Source organism: Sturnira hondurensis, unplaced genomic scaffold (assembly GCF_014824575.4).
Source record: "Sturnira hondurensis isolate 20B ecotype Veracruz unplaced genomic scaffold, ASM1482457v3 Scaffold0006437, whole genome shotgun sequence".
Lineage (NCBI taxonomy): Eukaryota > Metazoa > Chordata > Mammalia > Chiroptera > Phyllostomidae > Sturnira > Sturnira hondurensis.
Genome location: NW_028079068.1, coordinates 6,368,585 through 6,392,668, shown reverse-complemented (window position 1 = coordinate 6,392,668; position 24,084 = coordinate 6,368,585). Strand labels below are relative to the sequence as shown.

At 40.6% G+C, this 24,084-nt stretch overlaps 1 protein-coding gene across 2 annotated transcripts in view; it reads left to right on the top strand.

Moving 5' to 3' along the window:
- The window catches only part of EXOC4 (exocyst complex component 4), a 679,809-nt gene that overhangs the window by 309,570 nt on the left and 346,155 nt on the right, over positions 1-24,084 (top strand). For both annotated transcript variants that reach the window (XM_037049172.1, XM_037049173.1), the window contains exon 10: positions 2,464-2,560. In XM_037049172.1, coding sequence (XP_036905067.1) covers positions 2,464-2,560 — 97 coding nt within the window. The remainder of the gene's footprint in view (positions 1-2,463; positions 2,561-24,084) is intronic.

Here is a 24,084-nt window from a genome sequence, read left to right as displayed (position 1 = left end):
ACTCCGTGGGCTTTGGCCGCAGCCTTTATGTTTGGTCCTGACAGCTTAATTTTCCAGAACGTTTTCACTGGGTTGGTGCTGTTTATCCGTAATTTATTAAGCTGGATTAGAATTTACGGTCTGGGGAGAGGAAGTCCTATCAAATGCAGTGTAGGTGGAATAATATATGAAGTTCTTGTACGTGGAATTTTGGTTGGGGTTCATGTTGGTGGGAGAGTCTCTTTTTTTGTATTTCTGTCTAAGCCTTACTTTTTACTGTGTAACTGTGAAAATCAGTTATCATCTGTCTTATAGCTAACAGGGATTCAGAACAAAAGACTGGAGGTGGGTTAATCAGATCTGTATTTAATTATTCGATATTTAAAATCACAGAACACCAGAATTTTTAGAAACCATTGGAAATTATGTAGTGCTTAAGAGGATATGCTCATATAGAGTAGGTTACTGCATTATTTTTTGTGTAGATTTATTTATTTCCTAGTAAATTATTTATGTTTTTCCTAGAGTGCAGAATGTAACCTGGTTTCTTCTATACATACACAACTATTTCCTCGGAGAATCAGTTCTTGATTTTATGATCTTAGAAAGGAGACATATTGATAAAGGAGATGTATTCACTCTGTTCTTGTTTTCCCTGTATGTGACCACACCCCGTGAGCTTTTCAGGAATATTTTCACTAAAGGAGTAATATTTGTGGTAGTCTTTAATGTTCTCCTTTTGTTTTCCTTTAACTCAACTTGTGTAGCAGAATGTTAATATCACCGATGGAAATACAGTACTATAAGATGGATTTCTTTCAAATGAGAAAAGATAGCTCATGATTTTGAATTAAAAGCTGTACATGCCATTATAGTTTCTGTTTTTCTTAACACAACGCACTCTGATTAGTCGGTGGAGACAAGTAATCCAGGTGGGATTTGTCTAGACTCTGAGGCCTCCGGGGAGGCTCCATGACCTGGGTATGGATTTCTGAAGCTTCGCGTGCTTTTACCAATCAATTTCCAAGATGCCTCAGAGACCATTAAGATAGCTAATAAATCAGGAGAGATTCGGTTGTGTTTGGTATCGTGCAAAGAACTATAATTAGAAAGAAAATGTTTGATTGAGAAAAAAGCGAAGCATTGTAAGTGTAGTTTGTTAAGGTTTTGAAGAAGCCCCATTGTAGGGCATCTTTCCTCTCAGTTCTGAGACTGTTAAGAAGTAACAGAAGGTGGAGGAGGAATGAAATGTTACCTTTATGTTGATAGAAGCTGGATGGAATGATGTAGTCCAGTTTGAGAGTCAAATGGTTGTTCTGAATGAGCAGCAGAATTAAAGCAGATTTAGGAATGAGGGTGGGAGGTAGGGCTGGGTGGGGCAGGGGATAGTGGTGGTGAGAAGAAAATGGAGACAATAAAAACATTTAAAAAGAAAGCCTTCTTCAAAAAAGAACAGGTTTACTAACTCACGTACTGAAGGTGCTGGGCTACATCGTCCTTCTCTGGACGGGGCAGGATCTTTAGTGCTCAGTTTAGCAAGGCAATACTTAACCTATGTGCGTGCTGGTTTCTGAAGTGGAGGAACGGAGTTGCTGAAGCAAGCATGCCCGGCTTCTTCTCAGTTTTACAGAGCAGTCGTTTCACTTTCCCTGCACTGGGTAAAACATGGAGAAAGGTCAGGGATTCCATTAACTGAGCTTCATTTTAATGGAAAGAACATGAGACTTGAGGGTGGAGGGAGAGCATTTCTCCCAGCATCCCAAGATACATTGTCCACATTCCGTACTCTCTGAAATTGGAGTGTATCTGAAGTCAGCAGCATCTTAATGGCTGCGGACTGAAAGACAGTCTTGATGAGTTTTCTGCCCCAGTGTGTGGGAGTTGAGTGGTTATTCCTCACGCCGTGACCCTTCAGTTAATGAGCCTCTTACAGAACAATTGAGGAAAGAGTATGAGCCTTGCTTGGTGTAGGAGCGTGTTTTCTGTAGACTTTCGAGAGCACCAAGAACGTACCAACATACTAAACTTTGCAGCATGGCTGTCAATCAGCAGCGTGAGAGAAAATCCTAGGTGCGCTTCTTGCAGAAACCCACTGACTGTCTTTGGAAAACAAGGATGTCGACAACTCTGGGTCACTCAAAAGGGCTGGACTCTTGAGCATTACATAGTTTTAAAAATACCTTAATTTATTTTTCTTATATCTCCTTGTTACATGGGAGACTTACGGCAAACATCTTGCTTATTTCCGAAGGAGATTTTCAGGAAGCATTCTGTAGTTTAATTAGGGTGAAAATGCTCATTCATAGTTTATTGAGTGAGGAAGACTAGGTCAGGTCATTCAAAATGGTTTTGTATATATCGGAGGCAATTGTTTTCAAAGATCGTCCTTCTTATGCCCCTGTAACATTTATCTACATATACTCAGTTTATTTTTGTGTAATGTTTCTAACAAACTAAATCTCTCTCTCTCTTTTTGCCTGAAAGGGGGTCCTGATGACAACTTAATTGAAGGTGGAGGAACAAAATTTGTGTGCAAACCTGGAGCCAGAAATATTACCGTCATATTCCACCCATTACTAAGGTAAGGTCAGTCCTGTGCACTCAACTGAAGATCCATATTTTCATTATTGATGCTGATGTACTGGATGTCAATAGGTCAGTCGGCACTGAAACAAGTCATTAAAAAAAACAAAACAAAAACTTGTTCTATTTCCTAGGGGTTCACTGTCAAAGATAGTCAATAGAAGAAATAGTGTCAGCCCTACTAAGTAGCTACTTATTCTCAGGAGTACTGCTCCACGGATACTTCAGATTTTCTTTCCTGCTCCCTGTTCCTGTCCCTGTCCCTGCCCCTCCCCCTTCCCCTATCTTTCTTTTCCCCTTCTTATGTATTTCAGGGGTTGACAAGCTAGGGGCCACAGGAGAAGTCTAACCTGTCACCTGCTTTTGTAAATAAAATTTTATTGACACACAGTCTTGCTTATCCATTTATGTATTGCCCATAGCTACTTTTATGCTATGATTGCAGAATCTAATATTTGCAATGGACCCCATATAGCCCTCAAAGCCTGAAATACTTATTCTGTGGCCTAGAATTGCAGACCAGTGACATCTCACTAATTTAAAGCAGTGACTCAGATGTCCTGGGGAATTGGCAGGTCTTTCCACAAACATGATTTGCAAAACTGAAAGGCATTCTAGCCATCAACCACATATGTGGTTTTTATGGACTGAAGGACGGCTTGACGGTGGCCAGAAAGACGTCGGTTGCAGTGCTGCAGTCGGTCAGGACGCTACAATTGTGGGAAAACGAGAATCTGTGGCACTTCCATGTAAAACATGTTTAGGCCCCAAATACCTTTGAAAAGGTGCTTTTGGGGATGGTGGACAGGGATTTGTTCAGTGGATCTAAAGTTGCAGTTTTGTGAGATGAAAACATTCTTGAGATATGTTACGCAACATGCATATACAGTTAATACTGATGAAGAGGTTAAGACGTGTTTTTGACTAAAATAAAAAGGGTACTTGTTGGGCACAGATATTCCATGTAATATTAATTGTATGTTTTCCTTGGTAATTGATCAGTATATATTTTTGCTGAATTTCCATACAATGGGCAAGAAACACTTGGGTTCATTAAAAGTTAGATACCTGGCCTGGCTGGGGTGGCTCAGTGGAATGAGTGCTGGCCCAAAGGGCTGCCGGTTCGATTCCCAGTCAGGGCACATGCCTGAGTTGCAGACCAGTTCCCAGCAGGGGATGCACAAGAGGCAACTACAATTGATATTTCTCTCCCTCTCTTTCTCTCTCCCTTCCCCTCTCTCTAAAAATAAATAAGTGAATAAAAATAAGTTGGATACCTCATATCATCATGCTAAATAACTTTCTCACATAACTTCCATAACATTCAAGGCATTTTGGATTAACAGTTAAGCAGATGCTACCAAATTGGCTAGAGATAATACTGTGTGTGCTTCTCCAAGAGAGAAGCGGGTTATTACTAGAATTACCCTACCATCTCATTAGCCAAGACTTAGTAAATTGATATCATTAGAATTAATTCAGTTCTAATCTCTTAAGCAGTTTTTAACAATTCTATTGGAATACCTTACCCAATTAGGTTTAAATGCAAAAGCACAAATGTATAAATTCAACAATGATTCTCACTGTCACACAGTGAAAAATAAGAGATTCTAAAAGAAATGTCTAACCTTTTAAGGAATTATTTTGGCAAACACTTAGAGCAAACAAATTGACATAATTTAAGAGTGGAATTAAGAGAATTAAGACTATCCTAAATTTAGATTCTAAATTTGATTTTATATATATATGAAATAGGTAAATTACAACATACAGAATTTATACATTAAGTAGCAATTCTTATATATCAAGTGACTTGGGTAATTAATTGAGTATCTACTCTCTTCTCCAATTACAATTGATTTCTTATTAGTGTTGCTAATTGTTAGGAAAATGGGAAAATACTTTAATCATTATAGGCATCTTCTAACTTAGATTAACACCATAATTCACTGCAGAGTTATATTATTGCTTGGATAAATGGAATCCTTATGCTTACACTTGTTCCTAAGTATAAAAGAAACAAATTCTATGGAAGTTTTTGGCAGCGTTGTTAATAAACACTTTTTAAGAGATTTTCCCCCCATAAATGGTTTTTCTTTTTAAATGCAAAGTTAGCTGAATAGAAAAAATATACTATTTCATACTTACTAAAATGCAATTTTGGTAAAATGCTGTTAGAACTTAATGTATTAAAGTTCTTGAAAATTGCTGTTTAATATTATATGTATGCTGCTTTACTAGAGAAGTTTTTTTAAAAATCCTTTCCTGAGGACATACTTGATGATTTGAGAGAGAGAGGAAGGAAGGGAGGGAGGGAGAGAGAAAAACAAGGGTATGAGAGAGAAACATGGATCAGTTGCCTCTCACACACACTCTGACCGGGACTGAACCCGCAGCCGGTGGTGTACAGGGTGAGCCTCAATCAGCTGAGCCTCCTGTGCGGGGCAAGAGTTGCTTTAAGGCTTGAGAACACTCCTGCTAGTTTGCTCACTTGCTTGGTCTCTTTCATTCAGAATTTGAATTTATTATTGATTAGAACTGGAGGAAGTTTTCTTGCATGATTTAAAATAATTTATTGTTCATTCATTTCTGTGTAACTCTTAATCAGAGTCCTAAGAATATTGCGTGGTCTGCAAGGGGTAGGTCAACTCCTTTCCAAGTAGGTGATTATTACAAACCTTATTTTTTTAGTATGTATTTATGTGTGTATGCATTTAGTATGCATTTACTTAATTGAATTTATTCAGGTGACACTGGTTCACAAAACCATACAGGTTTCACGTGCACACCTCAGCAGAGCATCCTCTGCACACTGCTTTGTGCTCCCATCGCCCCAAGCAAAGACGCTTCCAGTCCCAGTTTCCCCCTCTTTGCCCACCTCCACCTCCCCTCAGCCCCCCTTTCTTTCTGGCTGTCACCACATCGTCGTCTGTGTCCATGTGTTATGTATGGTTTTTTGCTTAGTCCCTCGCCTTCTTTCATCCAGTCCTCCAACCTCCTCCCCTCTGATAGCTGCCAGTCTGTTCCATGTATTCATGCCTTTGCTCCTATTTTGTTCAGCAGTTTATGTTGCTCATTAGATTCTACATCTAAGTGAGTTCATATGGTGTTTTTCTTTCTCTGACTGATTTACTTCATAAAGCCTAATAATCTCCAGGTTCATCCATGCTGTTGCAAAAGGTAAGTTTTTTTTTATGGTTGACTAGTATTTCTTTGTATAAATGGACCACAACATTTCTATCTGCTCGTCTGTTGATGGGCACTTGGGCTACTTCCAGATCTCGGTTATTGTCAGTAACACTGCAATGAACGTAGAGGCGCATATACTCTTTGTAAGCTCTGTAGACTTTAAATTAGCCTTTGACTCAAACTGCACCCGTCTCCTCAAACGTTTATAGAGTTTTAAGCTATAACTTATATGAGCTAATGGAACTTCAGATGACAAGATCTTTCAGTGTATTTTTTACTTTGGTTTTTATACTTCAGCACCTGCTGATTATTGGATCTATTATTTCTTTTAAATTTGGGAAGTTTTCTTTTGGTGACGAGGAGAATCAAGGTACATTATCATACTAGTGTATTTCATTTTTCCTATTATCATTTCATTTTCTCCTGTAGGCATTTATTTATTTATGCTGAAGAGATGAAATGTTTATTAAATACTTGCAATGTGTGTTTTCTCTTCTCTAAGTTAGCTATGGACTAGAAATAGTCATTCTTTTTGTTATGAGTTTATTGCAGTAGGTATAGGTATAGGAGTATTTTTCACCCTTTTGTTCTTTGCCTTTTTTTCATGCTAGTTTCAAGTGAAAGTGACTTAGTATTTTATTACTTAAAAAACAATGTAATGTAGCCGGAGAGGCAGCGTGGAAAAATGGGAAGATAGGAAAGAGCACAAGATTTGAAATTTAAAATGAAACCAGAACAAGTGGTCTAGGTTCAAATGTAGGTTCCGTCACTTCACTTTTTTGCTCACTTGGTTATTTACTGAGCTCTGATTCTATGCTAGGTCCTGAGGAAACAAAAAAAGAAGGGGACATTTTTGCCTAGTCACTTGGTGGCTGCGTTAGTGGTCAAAGTGAGAAGTCAGAAACCACTAATCATGGGAGAGGGGGTTGATGAGTGTGGGGTCTCTCATTCCAAGTCTGTAAATCAGGACTGCTCTCTGGAAACCAGCTGGGCGTTCCTGAGGGATCGCACAAGAAGTACTCCCGGTGTTTCTACTTGGGTTGAATGACTCATTTTTTTTTCCATCCCAATTTTTCAAACTCATTTTCTAGTTGATTATAATAATTATTCTTTATTGATAACTTACATCATATTAAAAATAGGTTCAGAAGGAACTTATCACAAGTTGACTTTTCTCACAAGCCAATACTATTCAAACACTGTCTTTGTTTTTCTTCACACCCTTCAGCGAACTCGCCAATATTCTTCCTGGGGAGGAAGAAACTGTCCAAGGGTATAGCAGGGCCTCATCTTCCCTTTGCTCCCCTCCTACGTCTAGCAGCACTGACCTGTGTCTTCCAGAAGCTTCGGCGGTGGCTCTCCCACACTTTGTTTATTAAAAACATTCTTTTCATGGTTTTCATTCAGCTGGCAGTGCATTCTGTGCAGCCCGAGGTTGGCCCTATTGAACAGTGAGCCGCCCGCTGAGAGCACCACGCAGCACGTCCCCATTATGCTGTTTTCCGTATTCTCGGCAGTCGTTCCTGTGTCCTCGCGTAGACTCACTGCACAGGCCCCTCCGCTCTGGGACCCCGGCAGCCTTGTTTTTGTGCTCCGCTTATGACCACAGCCATCCCACGTCTAGGAGGTCGTGCAGGCTCTTCACCTCCCGTTGACTCTGCTGACCCCTTGCTTTGTGCATTTAACACTTTTCTGTACTATTTTCTCTTTTTGGTTAAGAAACCAGGTAATTGTCTCAGAGTGTGAAGTTTTAGAAAATTGGGTACAGTTATTATCCTGGCTTCACTCAGCCTGAAAAGGCATTGTGTGCAATTAAACCCTTAATGTAAGTCTTGGATGCTAAGAGGTCATTGATCAAGTTTTCTCCTTGTGGGTCTAAATGAAAAAAAAATGGAAATAAATGTGTTTCTGGCCATGCCAGGGCAGACTCCGAAATACTTTCACCAATATATGGACTCTGAAAAGGACAGGAGTGGTGCCTGTCCCCCACGACATGCTCACTGTTTTTATAGCGTTCTCTGCTGACTTCCAAGAGGAATGGGTGGGGCCACGGTGAGGAATGGAATTTATTTCATAGGCCTTGAATGTGCAGAACAAAATAAAAGGACGAAATGTTAATGTTGAAATTTGAGTGGCACATTTTTTTCTTTTATCTAGGTCTCATACGAATTTAGAACTTTTACAAAAATTATTTTTGAATAGTTACATTATGGTCATTATTAACCATGATCCAAATATAAATAACTCTTCACCAATGAAGTACAGTTTATTGAGGTACCAACCACAGTTTGACACAGTGTGACACTTTTTCATTACAATTACTATATGATGTCACCATTTCAGGAAACTTGAAATTATTTTGTGGCTCCTGTTTGTGAAGTTTTGCGGGGAGAGAGTGAGCATTTCTTTTTCCCTTTGTTCTTTTCATTTATTTATCATTATTCTTCATTCTCTAAAAGCCTAAAAGCAGAGAATATATTATGTCTGAAGTTTGTTATTACAGTTCCTCCATGGTAGCAGAAAATGATTGAGAGCAAAGTGTTCTTTTTTATATTCATTTTTTATTGTGTGTTTCCCCCCTTACCATTTATCCCTCTTACCTCCCTGGGCTGCACCCTCTCCCTGCTGCCCCCCACGATCACCACACAGCTGTCTGTGTCTATGAGGAGGGAAAAACAGAAAAGTGTTCTTTTAAAAACAAATACTTGTAGCATCTAACTGAAGGATTCTGAACACACGCCAGTGCTGGCCCTGTTTCTCTTTCTTACCGTGCTTGTGCTCTGGGCCAAGAAGGCGAATCGGTGAGGGCAGGAAGGTGTGCGAATGAAGCCCCGCTCACGCTGGTCTGTGCCGCTGTCGGCATCTCCCACGCGTAGACTGGTCCCTGAGGTGGGTGGACCAAATACAGAGGACTGGGTCTGATGCGGCCACCTTTGCTCGAGAGGCAGGGATTCCAGGTCCCTCGAGCTAGGACAAGCTGGCACCAAGGACACGCGTGTTCAGGGAAGCCTGCAGTCTGCACCCTCGCGTGGCGTCTTCTGCGGAGTGCATGAGCCCTGCTGGATTGGGGCCCCAGCCTGAGGGTCTCTTTTAACTGTAGTTATCTACTGTGGAGAGCATACACTCAGTTTTGCTTTTACAACACACTCCAGGCATTAATTTAGTAAGTGATTGATTTGATCATTCTTTGAGTGTGGGAGCTGTTGTTTTGATGGAAAGGCATTTTGTCCATTGGATGGTGGAGAGGGTGGCCCACTGAGAGTGGGCTGGGGAGGTGGCGTAGGAATGATCATGTTTACATTTTGATACTTTTCAAATCACTGCGGGTCTTAGTTTTTCTATGTCTATAAATTAAAGAAGTTGGTTGGTCTAGATTTTTCTTTTTACCTTTCAAGCTTTATGATTCTGTGACTGGGAAATGCTTTTATAATTGGGAACTCCAAAGGCTGGACATTTTAAAATCTAAAAGTCCCACTGATGGTGTAGTTTTTTCTTTTGCTTATTTGCTTCAGCTACCTTTTAAAAGGCATTCAGCTCTTCGGCGCAATAAGCACTTTCCATAGATGCAGTGTGTTCTTGTGAGACAACTGAAGCCCGGATGTTTGCTGTCTTGGGGTGACTTGGCAGCGGTATGAGGCTGCAGACGCAGGCGATGATGGTGCCATTGAAAGTTGCGCAAGTGTCACTGGTGCTTCCTCTGTTGAGCACAAGCTGAATGCCGAGTATCTGCGCTGGGAACACTTTCCACTCTTTATTATCAGCCACACGTCATTAAAATTAGACAGCAATTAAGGCTTCCTGGGTAGAACAAAAAATGAAATATTTATTGGTCATTAAGGAGTAGGCTGGCATTTAGGTCAGTTATTGAGTTGAAATTTTCTTGGCAACTGGGCTTTGGTGGTGGACAGTATCACTCTTGCTGAGTGTCTTTCTTAATAACCGGTAATTGCAGCCATGTAATCTAATCTTATTTGTAACTTCTAAAAGTTAATCTTGACAGACGCAGAAACTGCCAGTTAGCAGCAGCATGGGGTGCCGTTTCAAAGCAACTTAAGGCCTGGTTGTGAAATAGCTTTGAAATGCCTGTGATTGTTAAGAAGTGCTCGAAGTTATGGGGTCAGGAAGTAGCTGAAACCAAACCCAGGGGAATGACAGGCCCTACCATTGATTGTGCTATCAGCATAGTAAGTTATATTTCTAAAACCGATATTCCAAACTCCATGGCCCTTGCAATTAATATTTTATTTTATGTTCTTGTTTTATTAATTCCTGTGCTCATCATTTCACATATTGACAACACTGGAAGATCAAAGGCATACAGAAATCATTGTTATGATTAAGCAAAATAAAAATCCACTGCTCGTGCATGTAACACAATTTATTGAGCACCTACTTTGTGCCAGGTCCTTCCATCTGGTGACTAACAAGTCTCTGGCCACATTGAATCTAGTCCAGTGGAAAAGTCAGACAAGGAAAAGGCAGTGACCATGCAGGGGAAGCAGTGTCAGGTTTGTGAAGAGTTTATGAACAGCAGAGCAGAGTTAGGAGTTCGGTGGTGACGGGTGGTGGTGACGCGCGGGCCACTGTTTCATACGGGCTGAGTTGGGAAGGACTTTCTGAGAACATGACGTTCTATTGGAATGAGGGGATGTCTTCAAGGAACTGTGAACAGAGTAACGGAACTGGGGTGTCTGGTGCTGGGGTGCAGCCTGGGGCCTCTGAGGAGGGAACTCGTACACAGGGCTGTCGAGGTCAGAATTTCTCCTTTTTGTTTCAGCAACAGGAGGGCATTATATTTAGATGATACGAAACTTTGGGAACTAGCGCTGAGACTTCCAAGCACTCCGAAGCCTTAGAGAGAACCTTGCATGATGGCTGTCAGGGAAAGCTGCTTTTTCCTCCCTGGACATGGGATAGTCAGGAAGCCCTGTTTGTGATGGTGACGTTGTTAGCACTTCTCTGATTAATACAGTGAAAACCCTCTGTCCCTCTTAATGGCGTGTGCTGAAATGGAATATAAATCTTTGGTATAGACCACGTTGAGACAGTATCCAGAGACACTGGGCAAATGTTACTATGCCATTAGCCGATCAAGAGGTTATCAGGGAGCTATGCTGTGTGACCTTCCAGATGCGTGAGCGTTTTTCAAAGGTAGTTGTGGTCATCGTGTTCTCCTAAACAAGTGTGTAGTGCGGCTTCACTTGCGGAAGGCCTTTGCGGAAGGCCTCTGTGTGTGTTTGTTTTGTTTTCATAATAAACTTTGCCAAAAATGTAACAGTTTTTTTTATAGATAATCCTGGGATAATCACTTAACAACATGTGGACTACTTCTGTTGGTCTGAACCAGGTCTAGCACAAGAAGTCTTTTCAACGTTTTCTGGCACCAAGTCCTACTAATAAATGAATAAATCTGCTGACATCGTTTTAGGGCTTCAGAACACCAAGGTTGCATTCCTTCACCTTGCTGGGTATCTGCTTCTCGTGATCTTTTCTTTCTCAAATTGTTTTCCAGCAGAACTTCCACAGTGAAGAGAGGACAGTAGTTCAGATGTAGCTTCTACACACATGGAGTATCAGTTAATTTGTTTAAAGAATTACCAGGCAACTTCTTAGAGTGCTCAGAAAATATTTGTTGACTGGTGTGCATGTCTCTTTCATCAGATATGAATAAAGTATAATGGAAAATTGTTTTTCCTTAGTAATGATATTGAAATAGATTAATCTTCCTTTAATATCTAAAATGGGATATTAGATTTTTTTACATCTTTTTACCTCTGTCATAACTAGAAAGTGTGTTATAGGATAAAATACAGAAATAAAAAGGTGAATTTAGAAATTTACTTTTATTATACTTCGGATCCCGAACTATGCCTTTAGTAATTTGACTAGTCAAACAAAATATGAGGCTCTTTATTAGAACTTCAGATACTTTGACTTTTACCTTCTCTTTCTCTTAATAAGTGGTGATGGGAAAAGTAAATTAAAAAAAAGCTTATGGATGCATAAAGTAACTTTTGCCTTTTTCTTCTATTAGGAATAGTGGAATGCCCTTCTGAAATGATAAAGTCTTTTCTAACAGAAGAGACCTTGCTTTAAAAGCTTTCTTATTTAGGCTCTTGTTCTGTTTCTGTTAGATTTTTACTTTTATTTAAAAAGTGCACAATAGCCCCTCGGTCGTTTTTGAAAGTGTGTATAATGTGTTTTGTTTTGAAAGAGGGATTTAAGTTTGATTATGTAGGGTACACATGAACGTCATAAGCTGACATGATTATTTTGCATTTCTTTGTCCAATATTTTTATCTTTGAGAAATGCACACAATTTGTCCCGCCATGTCAGTTTGATGTGCGCTGTGGTATTCGGAGGAATGTTATTCTGTGCGTTCTCAAGTCTGTTATATTTTTTTTACAGCTACATGTTTGTCCTTAATGAGCTAAATCTTCTGTGGACGTTTTGAAAGATGCTGGTGATTAGATAGCCTAGCAAATAACATTGCAGGTCGTACATTATTCATGCACGAGAGGAAATGTGGCTCCCCTGTTGCATTTTTATGAAACACAGCATTTTTTCCCTGTCCTCAGAATTAGGAAAAATAGTGCTGTTTCCAGACTGGCCTGCAAAGGCCTGTGGAGCACTTGAGTGGCGGTAGACTTAGATTTCACACCCCACATCTGAATAACTGCTTTTGAATTTATATTACAATTGTTAAATGCTTTTTTAAAAGGTTTTATTTATTTATTTTTAGAGAGGGGGAGGAGGGGAGAGAAACATCAATGTGTGGTTGCCTCTCATGTGGCCCCCTACTGGGGACCTGGCCTGCAACCCAGGCATGTGCCCTGACTGGGACTCGAACCAGCGACTCTTTGGTTCGTAGTCCGCGCTCAATCCACTGAACTACACCAGCCAGGGCATTGTTAAATGTTATTAATCTTCAAACTAACTTTTGAAGATCAAGGGTTTTTTCTCACCTTTTTTTCACTTTCATATTTTCAAAATATGATGTGTGATATATGGCCGAAAACTGATTGCAACTAACTGGCAATTTTTTTTTATTACTGAGCGAAATGGAGAGCCACCCAAGCCTCCAATGCCCATATCAATGCACACGCTGATGACAGTGTCCAAGAGGTAAGACATGTCAGCCTAGTTAGAAGTGTACAGGTCATTTCTTCTACTTAACCAGTAGGAAGAATGGAAAATGTTTGTGGGAAAGAAGAAAAACAGAAGATTTGATGATACATTTTCAAATATATAAATGTCTAACAGTGACAACACCTAAAGCAGTTTAGTATTTTGTTGTTTCACAAATCTGTATTCAAACTCCACTCTTGGTTGAACGTTCATGAAATCCGACTCCACGTAATGAGAATTTTCTAATGAACAAGGCACCCCCAAAGTAGCCAGGCTTCCTTTGGAAGACAGTATCCTTCCTGAAGATGCTTCCTCAGAAGCTGAATCCAAGATGCAGTTAACTACATGCTGAATTGGCAGGTCTATGTTCTTTAAGTGTATGATTGCACGTCCCTCTAATATACTGTGCACATTCAGAGCTCTGGGTAGATACGTTTTTCCATTGCTCGCTCATACTTTTTCATGCTTCAGTTTAATGCTGATGGGCATTGGCAAGGCCAAGGGGTTTAGTTGACTTCTGCATTATTTCAGCTTCGGCTTTCTTTTTTCCAACGCCAGGGTGAGTGGAAAACCTTTGTCATTGGCTGTATCTGGAGCAGCTATAGAGGAGTTCCTTCTATCCTCTTTCTTTTTCCTCCTCTGCTGCTGTGTTTGTATTTTTCTTTTTGTTTTTTCCGGTGTCTGTAACTGGTATATGAACATAAGATAAGTCAGTGACCCTTAAGCAACATAAAAAAATGACTTTTTTCTGCTGTAAAAGCTACTGTGGAACTAAAACTATATGTCCAAATAAACCTGAAATCATCATGAATGCTGCTGTGATTTTGACCTTGATTTTAGTAGACATTTTAGTGCAGGTTTTCTTATTATCAAGTAAAATTTATAATTATTAATTAACATTATTGGAAGCTTACGTATGAAAGGCAGAGAAGATTCTTTTCAGTGCGAAGTGTTTACATAATTTGTGCGCTGCTTTTTATGTATTCTGTGCATGTATTTGCCTTGGACTGCAATGACCAAAATATGCTTATTCAGCGTTCAGTGAAATATGTTTATGTTCAGCCACAGGCCCATTTGCATCTGATTTGAAACCTGAATTGATAATGTAATTTAGTATCAAAATATCATAGTAATACCTGGAGGAAAAACACGATCTCTACCTCTAATAATTTTTATTCCTCCTGGTATTGGCTGTGCATTGTTTCTCTGGGAAATTTGGAAGCCTGTTTCACCACCCCCTGGCCCTGCAGAAAACGTACTCCCACTCCCGTTCATTTTGCTCTCCTTTGTGCTTTCCGCACTTCGTGCCAGGGCCTTCTGTGTGATACCAACGGCTCTTTCTTAGTCTTTTAAAACTTCTTTATTTTCAATAATTCTCATTTGAATATTTAATCATTAATACCACCTACTGTGTTTCTTTTATATTCAATGCCCTCAGTGAAATATTTTCTGTTTTGTGGTCAAGAAACCCTTTTCATTTTCCTTTTGTACTTAAAAACAAGCAAAAAGAAACATCCAGCTAAGCAAGAATATTTTCTTGAGACTTTGTTATTTAATAAGAGAAAGGTAGGTTCTTTGATTTATGCAAGATTAGCAAGAACAGACAGATATAAAGAATAGAGGTGGAAGTACCAAAGAAGACTTAGTTTTTAATTACCTTAATTTCATTTTGTTTTGTAAAAATAGTGGTGTTTAACTTGGAAATGCAGGGTCTGTCCTTTTGCAAATGAAATATATATATAGGAGTTTTGGATGTCCTCAAATAGTTTTCAGTACTTGTGGATGAGTAGGAAGTATTTGCCGATTATGTTTGTTAAACTCAGCGTCCTGCACCAGCTATCACTGTCAGCTACCACATTATGAGTAGATGAGCAAGTATCTGGTACATCGGAAGAAGAAAACAGGGTAGTGCCAGAAAGTTTCTACCAATCACTTTATTTATTTATTTTAATTTTTTTAATTTTACATTTTTATTTATTTATCTTTAGAGGGGAAGGGAAGGAGAGAAGGAGAGAGATACCAATGTATGGTTGCCTCTCACGAGTCCCCTGCTGGGAACTGGCCTGCAACCCAGGCATGTGCCCTGACTGGGAATCGAACCCCGATCGTGTGATTTGCAGGCCCGTGCTCTCTACCAATCACTTTATAGTGAAAAAATATGGAAGATCTTACTTAATTGGGTTCTGTGAATTCAGAATATGTGAATTTTTTAAAGCTAATCTGTTTTTTATTTTTATTGAGATATACATTAACAGGAACAAATCCTTACAAACATATTAATATGTTTGTATAAATTTTTACATAGGTATACACAAATGTAACCATAGCCCAGATCAAGATACAAACATGAGTATAGATTATCTTCAGTGTCCCAGAAGGCTTCCTCACACTGCTAGCACCCATTTTAGGATGTAACCGTTATCCTGATTTCTGTCAGTATATAGATGGGTCGTGCCTGTGCTTGAACTTCATAGACATGGAATCATACATGAAATATATCCAGGTTGACATTTGGCTTCTTTTGTGAAACATTACCTCTGTGTTGGTCTCCTACATTACCAGGGAGCACAGCTGTAGGTGGTTCCTTTATGTCAGTCATTGTATCAGATATCGTTGAAATTTGCAGTTGTAAAAACAATATTCATTCATTGTTTTAAAATAAATGAGAATTTTGGGGGAATCTTATGGTGTTGCTACTGCTAATAATTTAAACTTCTTTAAAGCAGCTTTTCAAGAAATCTTTTGATTTTCTGTCTTGTGTGGCTTAGGGGCCTCTTGAACAAGTATGAGACCTTGGGGACTGGGGCCTCTTCTTGCTGGTGATGAGCTGGGGTGCCCAGGAGCGAGATTGTCTACAGGATCGGTATAGACTGTGTTCTACAGCCTTGGAAACAAAAGTCAGGGAAGCTAAAGTTAGTTGGCTCTGTTTTCCCTGGACGTTGGGATTTATGGATCAATCAATGAAAAAAATAATTGGCAGCTATCACGGGCTACCAGTTTTTCTGAAGTGAAGGAATTTCAGCATCAGGAATGGTGAAATGTTGCCTCAAAATTAAGAACCACCCTTTTCAAAGAAAGATTGTTGGCAACTTTGAATCAACATTCTTAGGCAAACATTAATATGTTAAGCTTGTCTTTGGAAACCACGAAATTCATCAAGAATAGGGGAGAAGTGCGACTTGAGGGATTAACAGAGGGACCCCTGGATGTAAGAACATCACAGGACGGGATGGGCCAATTGGAGGGTTTCAGGTAATTGTAGTGCCTGGGCGCTGTCTGTAAATCACGTGGTTGCGGCACCTAATTGGCAGTCAGTAAAAATGTTTGGAGTAAACGAATGAAGAAATCGTCATCAGTATGTGGGTGGGTTGGTTGTAAAAGCACAAAATAAAGTTGGTCGATACTAAGTATTCTTTTAATAGGTCTTTGGAATCCTGCTTTAATTCTTGCATATTAGAAGCTGTGTGTCTGCCCTGGCTGGTGTAGCTCAGTGGATTGAGCACGGGCCTGCGAACCACACGATCGCAGATCAATTCCCAGTCGGGGCACATGCCTGGGTTGCGGGCCGGTTCCCAGCAGGGGACTCATGAGAGGCAACCATACATTGATGTTCCTCTCCTTCTCTCCTTCCCTTTCTCTCCAAAGATAAATAAATATTTTTAAAAAGAGAAGAAGCTGTGTGTCTTTAACCCCTTTATACTGTCTTGAGCCTGCTGTTAATTTTATTTAGTCATTGCCTGTACTTGAGTCACTTGGTTATTAGAACGTACTCTGGGCAGACACAGTTGTTGCTGTATTTTCGTCCATCTGTGGCCTCTCCTGGTGGCTCTGGAAGCCTGTGGGCCCAAGGCCTTGGCAGCCACAGGCAGCCGCAGGCAGCCCTCCCCCCGCCCGGTGTGCTCAGCATACTGGCATCAGCCAAACCATCCACGGCTCATCCGCACCTTTTATTTATTTATTTTTAATGTAAGTTGGAGATAAGAAAAAAGAGAAAAGAAAATTGTATGAAAAAGAGGCCACTGAATCCATTCTTTAACTTGAAATTAGAAAATCTGAGCAGGTTTAATGGAGCGTCGATGCTCAGAAATGCATCTGAATGAATGTACAATCTTTTCTTATTCTGAAGCTTTTAAGAAAATTGAAATGAGAATCTCACTGGAGAATGAAAAGGAATGAACATCTGTCTCTGAAAGATGGGAGTCCCTTTGCTTCACAAGCCTTGATTCATTATATTTTTTTTACGTAGTTTTGATTGACGTATTGATTTTGCAAGGTGCAACTCCTATGTTCAATAGGAGTTGATCGTAGTTAAAGTACACTGAATTGGAGTGGGGTGTAATTCTTCAGTCTGGGCATATTTTTCTGTTAAGTAGTTTTCATTCATTTTTTTTTCAACAGGTATTCATTGAGTGCTTACTGTGTGCCAGACATTGTCCTGGCCTTTATGGAGATTTTGTTCCTAATTAGGTTATCCTGGTGATTTGAGAATTGAAGAAACTCCGTGACAAAGAAGTCTGTTACCCCTCTAGTGCTGAATATATTCACTTTTTCTTCTTTACTCTTAAAAATCTGTTGTTGTAGAAACACATTTTTTGTGTCTTTTCCCTTTTTTTTAGAAGCTATTCTTCCCCTAGTTTTAATTCCACTTCTGTCTATCCCCCAGAATCTTAGGGGTGTTTTGTTTGTTTCATTTCTTTCCGCCTTTCCTTTCCCCTTCCTTTTTCCATCCTTTTTCCTTCCCTTTTCCTTCCCTTTTCCTTCTTTTCCCTCCCTTCCTTCCTTCCTTTCTCTTACTCTCTTTCTCTTTCTCTTTTCTTTTTCATCTTCAGTCTATCTCTCTAATGGCTCTTTCCCTGGGGCCTATAAATCATATGTGCTCAGTTCAATTTCTCCCATTTCATAAAACCTCTTTTCTGCCTATCACCCCCTTCACCCATCACTTAAATCCCTCTTTCCTTCCTACTAAGTTGTTCAAGTTTATTACGCACTTTGAACTGTACTGACCAGTCACTACCTAGTTGTCAAATACCAAGGGTATTTTCCAGTCTTATCTGATTTTGTGTTTAAGTCTTTTCTTTCTTTGCTTGTCTGTCATCAACGTGTCTGGCCTCTTACTCTGCATCAGACCTTTCCTTCTCAAACTTGTTAAGGTTCTCTTCTCTCTGCCTACTCACTCAACACAAGTTCTCCACGGTCTTGCTGCTCGCTCTTCCACTGCCTCACTCACTCAGTAGTTTTAGCTGTTACTTTGAAAATGTTACCTCCAAACTGGAACTCTCTCCCAAGGTCGAGGGACCAGGTTCAGTTCTGAAACTGAATTAATAATCTGTCTTGTCGTCTGCCTCCTCTAGTCTGTAGCCGTCCTAGACCATTTGAAGTTCCTCAAGCCTTGGCACCCTGTCACGCCTCTCTGCCTTTGCATGTGACTTCTCCCCGCTTGCTGCCCTTCTCCTCTGCCTGATGAATTTCTGCTCCTCCCTCAGCAGCAGCTTTGCAGCACCTTCCGACACCTCTCCTGCTCCTCCCCTTTCCTCTACCTCTGTGCACCTGGCGTATCATTAGTTATTCTTTCATTAGTTGTTCTCCCTCACAAAGAAGATGCTAGTGACCATTTTTTAACTGGCTTTGCATACCTGGAACTTCGATGATGCCCAGCACGTACTAGGCTGTCAGTGAATATTTGGTGAGTGAGTTCATAATGTAAGCCTTCGGTGGAGAGGAGTGTCTTACAGTTCCGTGTGTCAGAATGATAATAAGGACAGCTGGTTGTTAGGTGACTGTGCACGGTTCATGGTTTGGGTTTTGTGCTCCCGTGTGCCTTATAAGATCATTGGCCCTAAAATATATTTGCATCCAGTTTTCCTTCTCAGGGGTAATTTTGATACACAAATAGATTAATTACGAAGACAAATTTCCATGTGTGTTTTGCGGTTTAAGGAGAACTGGTTCTCACAGAGGTCACTGTAGAGATGAGGACGAAGCAGAGAAAGTCACTTATTTTGCTCTCTCTAGTGCTTAGCTGGGAGTCTGCCTGTGTTTGATTAAAAACCGTAGTCGGGAAAACTCTTTAAGGTAGGCCGCTAGTTTCCCGTGACAGCACGTGACACTACCCCTCCGCCCCTCCCCCACTCCCCAGCCGCAGCACGCACCCGAGGGGCCTCCTGCCTGAGACGCCTGTTTAACGTCACCTGTCAGAAAAGGTGCTGGGACAAGTCACTCGGGGCTGAAGTTTGCAGACACACTCCCTCCTTGCTGAACGTGACAAAGGCTGTCAGAAGCTTCACCTCCCCGTGTTTTCTCTTTTCTCGAGAAGAAGAACCATGACAGATGAAAATGGTAGAGGAATTTTGTCGTCGGCTCAGTGCGTGGGCAGGCGGTTTTATTTATAGTTTGGATTGGGGAAGGAGGGGAGCCCCCGCTGACATTCTGGATGGTTTCTTTCCGGCAGTTTATGTGAACCATGTTACTAAGGGAGTAGATAGTTTTTCTTCCAAATATTAGTTACATCTCATGCTCTTTTATTCTACTTCCTCCGGGGGTGGGGGCGAGCTTTTCCTAATGACTTTGATAGTTCCAAAATTTCTTTTTTTTTTTCTTCTAGTTTCTGTCCAGGCTCTTGGACTTTTTACCGAACCCACTGTTGGGATTCACGCACATATGTGTGTACCTGGGAGTTGGAAAATACTTTTGTGTCTGCTGCACTTATTTCAGATACAGTTTTATTTGGGAGAAGATGAATAGCTGCTGAGAAAGAAACCAGTTGCTCTTCAAAATCTAATTAGCAACCCCAGCCGAAAAGAAGTTTGCATTTAGTCACGACAGAGCACGTGGTGTGCCCTCGGCAAAGACAAGGAAGGGAAGATGAATGCATTTTTAATGCAATCAGGAAGCTCCTCTGTAATTTAAATGTATTAGCATGTCCTGAGGCACCTAGTGGCATCTGACTGTCCCTAAGATAACTCAGAGTCTCTCCCAAACAAACGTGATTGAATTACTGGAGGGAAGGCATTCAGGCAGCAGGCCTGGTCCGTAATGGATCAGTGCTGTCTGTACTCATTACCTCAGCGAACTCCAGGCCCACTGTCCCTGGTGCTCTAAGGAGTCCCATTAGTGAAGCAGTCTCAGTGACTTCGCTTGCATTGCTCACATCCAGTTTGCCACCAAAAGTCTGATGCCGTGCAAACATTGAATTTCTGGAACATTAATATTGTTTCCCACTTGTATCTAGAAATAGTAATGCGCCTGCGTCTTGAATCCGTGTATCTTGGATTACGTACAAGAGAGTGAATAATAGTTCTGAGACATTCTGCATTCTAGGAATGTTAGGGTAATAGAGAGGGAACTGGCTGTACATTCTGGGTCTCACTTTTGCAATCTGCTTATGTACTGTAAAGGTCTCAGTCAACTCCAGTAAATAATAATAACAATATCTAAAGTTACTGAGGCCTAGTGATGCACCCAGTTATGTTATAATGCTTAACATGTGTTATTCAATCCAGTCTTCACTGCAGCTGTCATGTGGTAGGTACTGTTACTATTCCCATTTGATAACAAGGAACCCGAGGCATGAAGAGTTGACACAGCGTGATTGGGATCCCACTGTTGTCAGTGAAAGGACCGAAGCCCAGGCAGAAGCGCCCCGGAGCTCTTGCCTCACTCTCTGTATTTCAGAGACGCGCCTTCCTTCACAGCCCTTAGAGCAGGAAGTTTCTCGGGCCCTCGGACTCTTTCAGGATGGCTCTAACGGGCCCGTGTGAGTTTGGAATGTTCTCAGCAGGACACTCTGGAAGCAGTTCATGAACATGATTCTCCTGCTGGGTTAGAATAAGAGATTTTTCTGTTTAGAAAATTGAGATAAGAAGACGCAAGATGAACAGCTCCGGGGCCCAGGGACAGCCCAGGCGGTTGAGTCGGAACCTCAGAGCATTCTCTTGCTGGTCTGGTCTCATCACTGTGCTTCACTCTTTTGCTTCGAAAAGATAAGCATCTGAAAGTAGTTGAGATGATTTAGAAGAAAATTTTATGAGCTTAACTGGGTAATTCAGGTATAATTATTTGTGTCACTTAAGGACCTTTATTTCATACGTTTACTCAAGGTAAGTTTTCAAGACATTTGTTTAAAAAATATTTCAAGTCATTTTTTTTAAAGAAAAAATTTTAAATACTTTATTTTATTTATTTTTAGGGAGAGGGGACGGGAGGAGAAAGAATGGGAAAGAAACATCAGTGTGTGGTTGCTTCTCACGTGTCCCCTACTGGGGATCTGGCCCACAATCCAGGTATGTGCCCCAACTGGGAATTGAACTGCGATCCTTTGCTTCACAGGCCGGCACTCAATCCACTGACCTACACCAGCCAGGGCCATCAAGTTTTTTAAAATTGCTCCACTGCAAGAAAGAAGTAGCACTTGAATATTTTTGAACTAGAACATTGTGATTTCTCTTTTAGCTTTAGGTCTTGGTATGAAGCAAAATGAAGACTTTCAAGAATTGTTATGCTACCTACAGGAATATATATATTTTTTAAGATTTTATTTATTTATTTCTAGAAGGGAAGGGAAAGAGAAAGAGAAGGAGGGGAACACTGATGAGGGAGAAAAACATTTATCTGTTCCATCTCATACACACCTTGAACCCACAACCCAGGCATGTGGGGGTTTGAACCCACAACCCGGGCATGTGCCCTGACTGGGAACCGAGCCAGCGACCCTTTATTTTGTGGGATGACACCCAACCAACTGAGCCACACTGGTCAGGGCAGGAATGTATTCTTGATGAATTCTCTCTGTAGGCATTAACTTCTGGAAAACATGCATTTCCCTACATTTTGTGGCACTACACTATTTCTCAAATGACTTCTGCCATTGTGGCAGAAGTCAAGAAAGGCCTCTCCTCTCTTTAATGAGAGTTATGGAAAGTATAATATTCTCAAATATTTTAGTCTTCACAACGCTGTTATGAATCGGCTTTAAACACATATATCTCCAAATGGGTGATATGTTTCTTACTCCTTATCTTAAAGCAGATGGTTTGGTAAAGGCCATGAAAGGGAGGAAATCCACTCCGACTTTGTTAGGTCGTTTGTCAGGGCCATCTTGCTGAACCTTCTCTTATATGATGAAAAATGGACACATTTGTATACTCATTGGAAAAGTTTGAGTAAGTGCTTAGCAGTTTAATTCAGAAATGTTATTATTTTTAAACAGTCACGTATTCATTTTAGTGTTTATTTCTTCTAAAGAGAATCTGAGACAGCTGATTGAATTTTTTTGAGGAGCAGTTAAAAACTGAAGTTGTGGGAATACAATGCTAGAAACAATTGATGGCAGGAAGGTCATGGATGTGTTTCAGTTTGCTCATTTGTTTCCCTTAGTATACCTGTGCTTTTCCATCCGGCGCCTTAAGTATCAGGAGGAGTGAGAAATGAATAAAGGCACGATTTTTCTCTGTGGCGATTGCCATGAATGTTGAATAGGCTTTTTTTTTTGGAAGTGTGCTGAGCCTCGGTATAGCATTCATAAAGGAAAAGTCACTTCAAGCTTTAAAATTTAGTGTTAGCATTTTCTTGAGCTTATTATTTTAAGATAATGCCCCTCCCCCTTTCCCAGTGCTGGAAAAGTTACAAACTCTGTAGGATTCCTCCTCAGGCCTGCAGAATCCCCCTAAGGTTTCTCCTGGCTCCCTGGAATTCCTCTGCTCCCGGTATTGACAGAGTCATTAAACAAGCCTGAAGCTTCCTGATGGCTCTCGCAGCAGCGCTTTCATTGCTCTTTATCATTACATTTGGTTATGTTTCATCGGGTTTTCAGTAGATGTGACAGGGTTCACATCCCAGCCAACTGGAATTAATTTGGTAGCTAAGCATTTCGTGAGCTGGCTCCGTCACAGCCTCTGCCAGATCCTGCTACGTGGGAAACATTACTTCTCCCTTCCCACTGCAGATGATTTACCCGTTCCACTTCTCCTGTGCTTCTTTGTGTTTCCGAAGATGGGAGGGAATGTTGCGCCTGTTCAGAGTGTTTCTCTTGGCTTTCCTCTTTGTAAACTCCACTAATCATTTCAGTCACCCCCTTCTTTCCCCTTTCCCCTTCTTTCTCCTTGTGGGGCGCAAGGAGAAAATGGGGTGAGTTTGAACGCCTGGCCTTTCTCCACCGGGAGGCCCTGGTGGTGTTCCAGCCGCCTTCCTCGCTCCCGGGCAGTGGCTTCCGAGACCACTAAGAGGCAGGGGCTGAACAGTGGGGATCGGTGGGAAAACTGTTGGAACGGCTCTCAGTAAATAATTTTCTTAAGAGCTTAGTCCTTAGTAGTTACGATGATGGAAGTGGCCCAGTGGGAAACTGTTGAATATTATATTACTACTTTGGGGAGAGATAATTTTACTGAGAATTTCAGGAATAAGAGAGTGTTTATATTTTTAAGATTTGGTTGTGTATCCAAAACATAGTTTATTAATACTCTGAACCAGCTTAGAACACAGTCTTTTATTTGACCATTTTTTCTGTACTTATCATTTTGATAATTTAATTTTATGGCCATATATGTTATTCCCTAGTTTAGAGATTTCCCTCACATGGTATAATTAGTAATCGTGTGTGAAATGGTTATGTGGAAACATTACCAGCGAATTAATGCTTGTCTAAATACTGTATGTTTTCACTTGAGAACGTTGGCTCTGGAATGTATTTCTGGCACTGTAAGGGGAAAAACAGTCTTGATATTAAAATGCAGCCAGAATTCAATTTGTAAAATGGAGCTTTAAACTCAGTTGTTCCTCCCACTGGCAGCAAGTAGAGGTTGCTTATTTCCTTTCTTGAATGAAAATTCTGCCTTTTAAGACTACTTAGTCTTATTTTTAATCTTCAAATTAGTGTTTTGTTGAAGGAAGAGCCCAGACTTTCCAAGGTCCATGTTTGTGTCTGTGTGTGACATGGGATCTCAATTGTACATTCTAATTAGTACCTCTTAAAACTGATGGAATGGCCATTTCAAGGTCCCTTACTACAGTAATTCAGCCTTGGAATGGGGAAGTGAATTTATATGAAAATTGTACCCTGATGATTCTGGCCGACATTTTGTACAGTGTTGAAGCCCAAATCAGGTGTAAAAATCTCATCATAAGATACAATAACCTGCCCTGCCCGATAGTCACTGTTGGGGGAGGGGGTGGGGGATTGACTCTAATCTGTAAAATAACTGCAGTGGAAG